Raw genomic sequence first — 12,402 nt, 5'->3', positions numbered from 1 at the left:
GGCCTATGTCCTTTCAGAAACTGAGTTACTGTGTTAGTTATTGCTGATGTTCTTTTAAGATGTTATTGTTGTTTTTGAGTGCCGTCAAGTTGATTCTAACTAAAGCAATCTTTAGAAGGTTTCCTGGGAGCAGCTGGTAGATTTGAACTGCCAACTTTGCAGTTCAAACTGACCTACGGTCCAGTGCACTATCCTGCAGCACCATTAAGGTATAGAAAGAAATGGATTTTGAAATCTAGAGGTCGTCAGTGACCTTAGAAGAAGTTTCAGTGAAATGGTGGATATGAAAGTTAGATATAAGAGAGGAGGATAGGAAGAATTAAAGACTTAGGACTAGTAGAAAGTAAGTTGATAGGTCAGAAGAAAATTGTGGCAGAATTGAAGCTTATGTAAACCAGTATGGTGTATTTGAAGAACAAGAGTAGATTTGTATCATAAAGATCCATGGTGGAATGTTGGAAACAGGTAGAAGCTGAATATACAAGGATAGACAGTGGTCATATGTCAAAGTCTCTTGTTATAAAAGGTGTGGGAACCCTAATATTGTTAGCTGGAAAATAATATTACCAATATTGTGTTTTATATGGATTGCTGAGACAGCAATGTGATAGGTGGATAAACAAGAGGGTGATAAAGAAAGATGCTGAAGTAGGGAAAAAGGAAGCTTTCCAAATGAGAGGTGATGATAGATCAAGTTAAGGCTGGAGAGAAACAATTTGCAAGCTGTTTAGGAAGTGGAATTTCATAGAACTGCTTCTGTGTGTTTGATGTGAGAGATAAGGAAGGGAGATAAGAAGAGGGATGAATCCTTAACTAAGTTGTTATTTCGCATGAACTAAACTCACCAGTCGCTCCTTAGAAACCCTATACAATAGAGCACTATGAGAGGGAACCTACTCAACAACAACAACAGAGATAGGGGATGGGGGGGGGGGGAATGCATAGAGTTCAGTTTTAGATAAGTTGATTTTGAAATGCATGGAGAAGGAATCCAAGTAAAGATATTCACTAGAGTGTAGAGTTTTGGAGAGGCATTTGAAGGCTTTAGAAGGTATACAAAAAGTTACGTTTTTGACCTGGTAAAATATTGACATTTAAAAGAGAGTAAAGTTAGCTAAGTCTCTAAAGGAGATTGAGAATGAAAGATAAAAGGAAATCAAAAGAATAGTGTATTAGAAAACAGAGTTAGGATCAGATACCATGGTGCAATGGTTGGTGGTGGTTGTGTGCGGTGGAATCAGTTCCAACTCATAGCAATCCTGTATAATGTTTATGAGAGTGTTTTCCTTTATTTAAGAAGCAGCTTGTCCAATGGTAGGCCCAAATCCGTAAAATAATAAATGTATTTTGATGAGTCTTACTTATAATGGCAAAAAAAATGGAAGCATCAAGGGAAGATAAGAGGAATCCACAGCCACTGTACAAAAAAGAATTGATCAACGTTGAGCTGTTTCAGGAGATTGCATATGATCTAGAACTGATGGCTTTGAAGGAAGAAGCCCAAGCTTCGTTGAAAGCATTAGTGAAAAACAAGGCTTTAGGAATTTACAGACTACCAATTGAAAGGTTTCTAAAACAGATGCCATGATGGAAGCGTTCACTCATGTATGTAAAGAAATTTGGAAGACTGCTACCTAGCCAGTCAGCTGGAAGAGATCTATATTTGTGCCCATTTCAAAGAAAAGTGATCCAACATAATTAAAAAAAAAAGAGCAAGCAGTATCTTTAATATCACATACAAAGTTTTGCTGAAAAAGAATTCAGAAACAGTTGCAGCAGTACATCAACAGGCAACTGCCAGAAACTCAAGCCTTACTCAGAGAAAGATATAGAACAAGGGATATCATTGCTGATGTCCCTTGGACCTTGGCTGAAAGTAGAGAATACCAGAAACATGTTTACCTATGTTTTATTGACTGTGCAAAGGCATTTGACTGTATGGAGCATAACATTGCAAAGAATGGCAATTCCAAAATACTTTATTGTGCACATGAGGAACCCGTACATAGAACAAGGGGCAGTCATTCAACCAGAAAAATGGGATACTGAGTGGTTTAATATCAAAAAAGGTCTGTTTGTATTCTGTCACCATACTTCATGCTATATGTTGAGCAAATAGTCTGAGAACCTGGGCTATATGAAGAAGTTCATAGCATCAGAATTAGAGGAAGACTTACTAACCACCAAGATATGCAGATGACACAGCCTTGCTTACTGAAAATGAAGAGGACTTGAGTAACTAACTGATGAAGATCAAAGTCTTCAGTATGGATTATACCTCAACATAAAACAAAAATTTTCACAGTTGACCTTTAAGGAACATCATGATAAAAAAAGAAGAAGAAAAAATTGAAGTTGTCAAGGATTTTATTTTACTTGGATCCACAATCAATGCCCACAGAAACAACAGTCAAGAAATCAAACAATATATTGCATTTGGCAAATGTGCTGCAAAAGACCTCTTTAAAGTATTTAAAAGCAAATCTGCCTTTTGAGGACTAAGACGTGGTTGACCCAATCCATGATACTTCAGTTGTTGAGTCCTGGGGTGGTATAATAGGCTAAGTTCTCTACCACTAACCACAAGGGTAGGTGGTTCAAACCCACCAGCTGCTCCTTGGGAACCCTATACACAGTCGCTATGAATCAGAACTAACTCAGTAGAACATAACAACAAAAACATATGCCTGTGAAAGCTGGACAGTGAATACAGAAGGCCATAGAAGAATTGATGCATTTGAATTATGGTGTTGATGTACACTATTAAATACACCATGGACTGTCAGAAGAGTAAACAACTCTATACTGGAATAAATACAGCAAGAATACTCATTAGAAGAGAGAATGACAAAACTTCATCTCACATACTTTGGACATATTCTCAGGAGATACCCTAGGGAAGGACATCATGGTTGGTAAAGTAGAGGGGTCCATGACAAAGAAGAAGACTATCAGTAAGATGATTTGACATAGTGTTTTCAGTAATCATCTCAAACATAGCAACATTTGTGAGGCTGGCACAAGATGGGACAGTATTTTGTTCTGGTACACACCAGTTCGCTGTGAATCAGAACTGACTGGACAGTACCTCCCAGCAACAACTTCTCTTTTACCTAAACAGCTGCTGTAAAACCAGGCATATGATTCAACCAACTGGTAATCTTCTGTTGGAATGAATAACTGTCATTACAAGGTTCAGAAAAAGCTTTGGGTTCTTAGAAAGGTTATCACTTTAACACTCTATTTAGCAGACATTTCATTATCTACAGTGCAGGGGTCCTGGTGTGGTGCTGTAGGATAAGCATTGGATACTAACTACAACATCAGTGGTTCAAACCAACCAACTGCTCCTTGGAAACCCTATACAGGGTCGCTAAGAGTCAGAACTAACTCAGTGGGCACTTCACAACAGAAAAGTTATCTTTGAGACTCTTGGATCAAGCAAAAAGAGAAATCAATCTGTTCTGTGGGAATAATAATGAATCAATTCATTTTCCAGAATCAAGAAGTACTGTTTGAACCAGTAGAATGTATTTATCAGAAAATTCCTTTAATACTTGGAAGATAATAATGAGTAAGGAACTCTTTCCCACAGAGTGATTTCATTATAGGATAAGGTCAAATTCATTTACTAATACTGATTTTTGAGACTAATGAGACCTACACAACATGCTTCTGCATTTTCTCAAAAAACAGACTTCCTGAATGTGAAACAGCCGTATGTGCCAAGTTTCTGTTTTGGCATCGTTGTGTTAAACTATAAGGAATCAAAGTATTGAAACACAGAGACACTGCCATCTGGTTGTCTCCCGTGTGCTTATTAGCACTGGTCAGGGCTCAGTCAGGGTCTGTACCCAGGATTTAGTCCCTCCACAGAGTAGCGTAGTGGTTACAAATTGGGCTGTGAACCGCAAGGTCAGCAGTTGGAAACTACCAGCTGTTCCATGGAAGAAAGATGAGGCTTTCTGCTCCCGTAAAGATTTACAGCCACAGAAATCCTGTAGAGGGTCACTGTGAGTCGGAACCGACTCCACAGCACATAACAACAACAACAACAGAGTAAGTAAGCAAAATCCAGAGAGAGCAGCAGAAATGTTTTTACAATGAGGAAAAGGAAAATTAAACTAGTTTATGAAATATAACTCTATACTGTTAGTTGTTGTTGTTGTTATGTGCCGTGGAGTCGGTTCCGACTCATAGCGACCCTACACAGGGTTTCCGAGGCTGTAAATCTTAACGTGAGCAGAACGCCTCATCTTTCTCCTGCGGAGAAGCTGGTAGTTTCGAATTGCTGACCTTGCGGTTCGTAGCCCGATTTGTAACCACTATGCTACCAGAGCTCCTTAGTTATCAAATACACAGTAATAGTTTTCAAATATACAGTAATAGTTTTCAAATATACAGTAATAGTTTTCAAATGCACAGTAAGCTCTTGATTATCAGAAACCTGGGAGTAGTAAGCTAGTCTGGATAACTAAAAGTATCCCTTTAAAAATTACAGTCATCTTAATTGAGCAGGTTTTGATTGCAAAAAACTACATTTCACATGCTTTGTAAAATGAAAAAATATACATCCATATATGACTTGAATGGTTTTCATTTGAGGTCACCTTCCTAGAAATCAGTTGCTGTTCTGCATTATCAAACTGTTGCTATGAGGGCTCTTTGCCATCATCCTAAATCATTTGAATCTACTGCTTTTTTTAGTCCTTTTCTTCTCTCTAATTGTTCTCTTTTCTTTGTGGTTAGTTCTTATCTTGACCTCAGTGTTAACATTTATAAAGAGGTCTGGTAGCGTAGTGGTTACGAATCGGGCTGTGAACCGCAAGGTCAGCAGTTCGAAACTACCAGTGGTTCCGTAGGAGAAAGATGAAACGTTCTGCTCCCGTAAAGATTTACAGCCTCAGAAACCCTGTACAGGGTCACTATGAGTTGGAACCAACTCTGCGGCACTTAACAACAACAACAAGTCCTGGTGTGGCACTGTGGGTTAATGCACCACACTGCAAAGCTGTTTGAATGGCAAGGTTGGCGGTTCAAGCTCACCAGCTGCTCCTCAGAAACCCTATACAGGGTCGCTATAGGTCAGAACCGACTTGATGGCATTTCACAACAAGTCCTTACTTACCGTACTGTACTTGTTTTTGCATCACATAAGAGAAATAGATAACCAATTATCAAAATAAACATTTGCAGAGAGAACAGAGGAAGAAAGGTATCTGATCTATTAAGCATGATACTGCCACTTCTTACAAGTTGAACAGGTAGGATGAGAATTCTATCTGCCACACTTCCATTAAAATCAAACTTAACTGCAGCAGTGGTAGGGTTAGGCTTCCAACTTGTGCAAATGCTAAGACATCTTCACAAAATAACTAGATTTCATGTAATAATAAGTTTGTCATTGCCAAGTTCCAGAATTATCAAGAGGCAGCTGCCCCTCTCTTGCCCTGGGCCATATCCTTACAGATTTTGAGCTCATTTTCTCTCTCTTACTGATTGGCCCATTATGAAGGATTTGGGTATTGGCTCCTTAAATAATTTTTAGTACTAAAGAGGCTATAAAATGGACTTCTGTTGGCATTGCCTGCTTTTTCATATTAGTCAAAAGCTTTGTGGATTTAGGATAGTTAATTACTAGGTAGAGAACAGGCATTGGCTTAGTTATCTAATGCTGCTACAACAAAAATACCACAAGTGGGTGGTTTTAAATGTAGAAGTCCAAATCAAGGATGTCACCTCAAAGGGAAGGCATTTTCAGTCCACTCTGGACGAAGGTCTTTGTCTCCTTTAAACGTTTGTGGACCTGGCATTGTGTCTCTTTTTTTTTTTTGCACTCAGCCAATCGTATTTTGTTTCTTTGCAATGATTATAATCCCCTCCATGTGGCATAGGTTAACATAATTTACTTCTGTTCCCTCTTTTTTGGTGTTTTGTTTTTTTGTTTGTTTGTTTGTTTTTAATGTTCACAAAAACAGACATGAATATGTAATTGTTTAAACAACTGAAGGGCACATTTTGGAAATCAGCCTCCTGCCCGCCAACACACAGCCTTTCTTTTTCCATGAGTCTAGAGTCCTCAGCTGCTCTCTCTCCACTGGCATTGTGTCTTGACATCAGTCTTTCCCTGGGTCTAAGAGGTTTTCAGCACAGGGACCCCAAGTCGAAAGGATGTGCTCAGTTTCCAGCTCTTCTTTCTTGGTTGTAGTCAGGTCCATCTTTCTCTGCACTCTTCTTTCCTTTTATCTCAGGCATACTCCAGGGAAACACTCCTTACAGCGCTGTGATCAGAGTTAAGGGTGTTGTATCCTACATTAATCCCTTATACATGATTGGGTTGAGCACATAAGATCCCATGTAATGAAACTCATGGTCCAATCAGGTTGACTCATATTTTGGGGGTACACAATTCAGTCCATGACAGGAACCAAAATAAAAGCTTTTTGCTTTGTTGGAAAAAAACTTTTATTATTAAGAACCTTTTAGTATTAAAAATTAAGGCATGTGTTTTTTTAAGTTCAGAGTCACTGGTTTATTGAGTATCTCCCATGTTTCTGGGATAACCAGAGGCCAACTCACTACTCTCACCTGCTGTTTAGGCTTTTACACTTTAGTCAGAGTTCATAGGCTATTTTATGTGCTATAATTACCAACTGTTGTATGCAGTGCAGGGGTTCTGGTGTGGTACTGTAAAATGAGCACTGGACTGCTAACCTCCAGGTCAGTGACTCAAACCCACCAGCAGCTCCACGGAAACCCTATTCAAAGTTGCTATGAGTCAGAACCTACTTGATGGCACTTTACAACAACCTATGCAATGCACCTTAAAAGGAAGGATTTTTCCCCCCAACATTTACTTTACAAATTCATTGTAGAATTGAGGTATAGCCTAACTATCTATATTTAGTTTCTGTGGCTATAAAAAAGAATTTGAATGTTAGACCTAAGGAAATATCAGAAACAAATGCTAATTTATTCCAGAAATAAGTATGACTATTTGATATATTTGAATAAGTGAATTAGTAATGTGAGCTCAATTATTTCACATTTTCAAACTAAAGTATTTTTTTTAATGGATGGAAAAGTGCCAGCTTATTTTAGAAGCATTGTAAACTTGTTTAAATGACTTGCTCTCGTCCTCTGACGTGGAACTTGGATCCTGTCAGGGCAGGCTTTTTTGTGGGCGTATTAATTCACATTCCACCTGTCAGTGTACCTATAGGTAAAGACATCAAGCCACACCCTCTGTTCTGACCTTTTCCTCAGGGGACACTGACTAGAATCCTTTGGCTCAGCTTATGAGAGCCTCTTTGAATAGCTCACTTCAGAAGGGCTTTCCTTTTGAATTGAGTGAAGCAGCAAGAACCAGGGAAATAACTTTGCAACTGCTTTTCTCAAGACTGCTACTATGGAGATTTAAAACTTAACCTTCCCTGCCAGGTTCTGCTTGAAAGGTTTTTATTAACACAGCCATACCTGATATTGAAAGTTCTTTTATTCCTCAACTAATTTTATACTTTTTATTCTTCTGTTCTTCAAGGATTTAATTAATTATACTAGCTGAAAAAGGGATCTTTTTAATTTGCTTGCTTAGCTGATTTTGATTTGGTTTTTGTGTTTTAATTTTTCTTTGTTTTTTAATTTAATTTTTTTTTTTTTTGGAGATGAAGACTGATGGAGATCTGTTGGGTTTTTTTATTTTTCAATTTATGGGGATTTTTTACTGGTCTTTCCCCTCCCTTTTAGTATTCAATTATATGGATTAATTTTGTAATATTTATTTGATAGTGCTTAAAAGAATTTTCATACTATTATGAAAAATGTTTCTTGACAAACTAAGAAGAACTTTTTAAATGTAGTGAAAAACGGATAAAGCAAATGAGAAAGATTGGCAGCTACATCTTCTAGAATGGATTCTTACAGGAGTTATTTAGCAACTGTCCGACTGAATGGCTCATGGTTGGAAGAACAAGATGAAGACATTTATGAGGTTGAATCTCGTGTCCCTTTACCAAATCCTTTTCCTTTCTGTGAACATTTGGATGAAAATAACTCTGTAATTGTTAATACTTCTATTTTTCATTTTATTCATAAAAGAAATGGGCACATGTTAAAGCTTATTTCTAGAATTTCACTGCCTACTCCTCCTTACTCAGTAAGTATGAAAAAAATGTTTAGTTAAAAGCCTCTGTATGCTGAGAAGTGATATTTTAAGTGTCTTTAGTAAGGGTGGATGCAGTAGAACCTTGTTTTGTTGTTGTTTGGCATGCTGCTCAGCATTCATCATGGATATGTTGAAGGGCTAAATTTGGTTTAAGAGCCCCAACTTGGCTAGGTTTTTAATTCAAGAAAGCAGAATGAGATAATATTACCACTCTTCAATGCCAGGAGAGCTGTTTTAAAAGATCCTGCTTGTCTTTGAGACTCCTGAGTGAAAACAGAGTGATAATATTTGAGAGAATAGACGTTGTAATGTCTGAAACAGCTAAGTGCCTGGCTGTTGAGTCAGTTAGGTCGTGTTTACAGTCCGATGGCATAGACTGATTACAGCACCAAACAAGAAATCTACCTCCTGATCCTGTGAGGAAATACATAAAGTGGATTTTGTAAACATTGTTAAGAATAGCTGTTTTAGCGTAAAAAGACTGCGTATTTAATATTTCACTGTCAGCATATGTTGTGAATGATTCACTGTGAGTTACTCAGTATAACTACAAGTTATTCAGCACTTCTTGTGACTTTCAGGACTATAATATGCTAGCTAATATTTAACAAACCAGATAGTTTTCAGAAGTTAGTTTTATTGCTTCTCCTGAAACTTTTATATTAAAGTGACAATATATTTACGTAAGCTTTACACATACTTACATGTCTCACAATATTGTGCATAGTGGAGATAGATTGTACCCTAACTATAAATCTTGTTTGTTCTTGTTGTTAAGCAGCTTTTAGTTGGTTCCAACTCCTAATGAACCCTGTACAGGGTTTCCAAAGCTTTTAAATCCTCATCTTTCTCCCATGGAGCGACTGGCGGGCTTGGACCATGCTTTTTGAATGGCATGCCTCTTTCTTGTTTAGGCGTTACCAAAGACTAGACTATAGACGCAAAGAGTTGACTATAGAAGCAAAGAGTTATTTAATTTTCTTATCTAAAGCAAACATTTTATTTTGTTGGTTTCTATAGTAAATTTGAAAAAGAAACAATATTCCTATTGTTTTGGGGCATAGCTATGAACTCTTAGAAGTTGTATGTTTTTATCAAGAAACTATTATATATGTAATTAATAGGGAAAACATTACATGATATGTATGTAGAAGTAGTTGATATATATTTTTAAATGTGGGTTGTTGCTATAAAATCAGGAGAGTACTGGACAAATTTGTTTATTACTTTATGGTCATATTTCTTTATAATAAAAAACATGCTTATATTAGTTACGCTTATTTAAAGGTAAAATATCCATTGCAACTCAAAGGTAAAAATATTTTTGAGGTAACAATTTATTACACATATTTTCAGAAATATTTTATAATTTAAAATTAATACTTAATGTTTTATTAGGAATCTTAAGTATGTGTTCATATTGTTTTCAAATAATAAAATATAAATTATATTTAAAGCATCTTACTAAAGTATGAACTTGCATACTGCATGTTTTGGGATTTCTTTAGAGTAGCCATAAAAAGCTTTAGTAAACTACTCTAAAATCCATTGTCTATGGTAAATACCATTCAGATGGGATGAGCAGAGAAACTATCAAATATCATAATTTCATAACATATTATTGCTGTCCAACAATAAATTAGAAACCACTCTACATTTGATTCATATTTTAAGTTTAAAGATCATGTTTCTAATACATAAACTTTGTAATTTTTAAAATTCTTACAACATTGTTGAGTCTGTTACTGCTTTTTAATATTTATTGAATAGTATTAATGATCTAAAACTAAGTACTAGAAACATTTGAACTCAGATTTTTTTCCCATGTAGTTGCTTTATAAAGACAGATCAGCAGATAGTAACAGTCACAAGCCTGGAAAACTAAGGTAGGGTCACTGCTTTTCTGTAACATCATGCAGTGGATTCAGTAACAGTGATCCAGTTATCTCCTAATGGAGAGCTTTAATCCTAAGTCTTACTTTGTCACCTTAGAACTTACTTAACAATGAGGTTGATACGTACCTAATGCAGTATTTTTAAAGAGACTGTTGTGATTAATACCTTATATCTAAGATTTTAAAAATAAACAAGATTCATATAGCGTCCTATAGATGTTTTGCAAAGGGACAGAAATATTAAAGCTTTTAATTAAAATACATGGCTATAAATCAATTTTCTTTTTGTTGTACCACTATGATTTTGTATCATTGATGCCATCGTATTCATCATATATCATTAGTCGTCTACGGTGTCGATACAGAAGACACTCTAGCAGTCACAAGCAACAGAATATTTAACACAAAGGAAATAGAACTCATCATGCAAGCACACAGTTACATAAGTTTTTAACAAATACCATATAAAGCCTGTGCTTCACTAACTTTGTGTGTTTCTTTATCAGATAGAATGCACATCCAGAGATTTGATATGGTTTCTTTCCAAAAGAATCCTTTTCTTTTGCTCAGTAAAACCAGAATGCACCACTTACAGAAAGCTGTCCACAGCTAATCAGCTTTTCTACTATTATTTCTTCTACTGCCAAACATTTAACATTTGCTAAATATTTAACTAACGTGAATGTTTAAGTGACTGCAATTCAAGAATCTTTATTTTGATTGGGGAATGATGCTGGTCTTCCCAATGATTTAATTATCTTCCTTTTTACATCCTTTTTCTCCTTGTTTAGCTCGAACATGCAAAAGTGACGCAGACAGAATTGATGCGTGAGTCGTTTAGACAGAAACAAGAGGCAACAGAGTCCCTGAGGTGCCAAGAAGAGCTGCGGGAACGCCTTCATGAAGAGTCGAGGGCCAGGGAGCAGCTGGCTGTGGAGCTCAGTAAGGCTGAGGGTAAGTACCTTGTTGTTGGCAACTGAGACGGGAAACATTTCAAATCTAAAAATAGAGATCTTGATGCACAGCCAGGTTTAGAAACCACTAGTCTAATTTAAGGTGACCTCTGAAGAGTAGTTGCAGCTAATCTTCAAAGTGCCTCCAAGTACATTTTTAAACTGTATGTGTAAACATTTAATAGAATGACAGAAAATAGTAAAAATTTTAGAAATACAGAAATGAATAATGATGAGCTATTACCATAATCCTGTCATCCTTAAACAACTCTTATAACTTAAGAGTATGGAGACTGAATCTAAGCGATGTTAAGAAACATGGTTCAAGCTCACATTAAATGGTGAAACCTGAATTTCAGCCTGTTAAAGGCCTATGCTTTCTTTGTCTCACGGTGCTGTGGAGGGGAATTGGCCTTCCAGAATTACTGTGAAAATACCAACCTTCTCTGGAGGGGGATTGGCCTTCCAGAATTACTGAAAATATCAACCTTCTCTAGCAGATTTAAAATAGGAATCACTTCACAAGCATCTGATTTATATTTGGCTTTCCAAGAAAATATCTAGTTATATCTATTTAATATAAAGTAAGTTACATGAAGTGGTACTTTAGCATAGTAAAATAATACAAAGTTCATAGAAATTTCATATTTAGTCACAGTGATTAACAAGAAAAAGGCGATATGGAATGTCCCATAAAAAGTTAATAGTTCCTTACAAATGACCTTCAAAGGTGCAACAAATGATTCTCCATTCGACTAATGGAGCAACGAAGAAAAGAAGCTAAGGAACCAACCAAAATATCCTATGCTTCAACAGTAGGTACCCCATAAGCACCTATGAGACCTGAAGAAAACTAGTTGGTGTCCAGTCAGTACTCAGTTGCTCAGAAGATAGAATTGAATTGTGATCAAGAGAAGAGAGATGTCAAAGAAAGAAATTAATAACACATATCTTACTTTCATTTTAAGGGCTTCCCTTACCCACAAAACCAAGTATTGGCTGGAAAAATTCTTGAACCAAAATTAATCCTGCCAATGGCTTTTTTCATCCAAAATTATTAATAATTTCTTCCCTGTCCATCATATTCATCATAAGCCAATCTTACTTAATTTAAATTTCAGAAGGTGTCGTGGCTGACTGAGGTGGTGGTAGGACAGAAACCACCTTGAGAGCTGATATCAATTGATCCCAATAAAAGTGAAGAGGACAGAGTTCAGTCAGTCATATGAAGAAGATTAGAAATTGGTTGATTTTTTTTCAATTTTTATTCTTATCCTTCCTCCCCTCTTTATAAGCTTCATTATAAAGAACCTACTTCAAGTTACTTGCTTTTTATTGAATCAGAATAGTCTCACTATATTCATGTAGAATAACTGCTCAGAATAATCCT

At 36.3% G+C, this 12,402-nt stretch overlaps 1 protein-coding gene across 1 annotated transcript in view; it reads left to right on the top strand.

Moving 5' to 3' along the window:
• Positions 1–12,402, top strand: part of AKAP9 (A kinase (PRKA) anchor protein 9) — a 152,593-nt gene that overhangs the window by 93,612 nt on the left and 46,579 nt on the right. Inside the window, exon 20 of the mRNA XM_006834394.1 lies at positions 10,851–11,013. Coding sequence (XP_006834457.1) covers positions 10,851–11,013 — 163 coding nt within the window. The remainder of the gene's footprint in view (positions 1–10,850; positions 11,014–12,402) is intronic.

This window comes from Chrysochloris asiatica, unplaced genomic scaffold (genome assembly GCF_000296735.1).
Source record: "Chrysochloris asiatica unplaced genomic scaffold, ChrAsi1.0 scaffold00010, whole genome shotgun sequence".
Taxonomy (NCBI): Eukaryota; Metazoa; Chordata; class Mammalia; order Afrosoricida; family Chrysochloridae; genus Chrysochloris; species Chrysochloris asiatica.
Note: the sequence above shows the minus strand (reverse complement) of the source record. Positions and strands in the feature narration are given on the sequence as shown.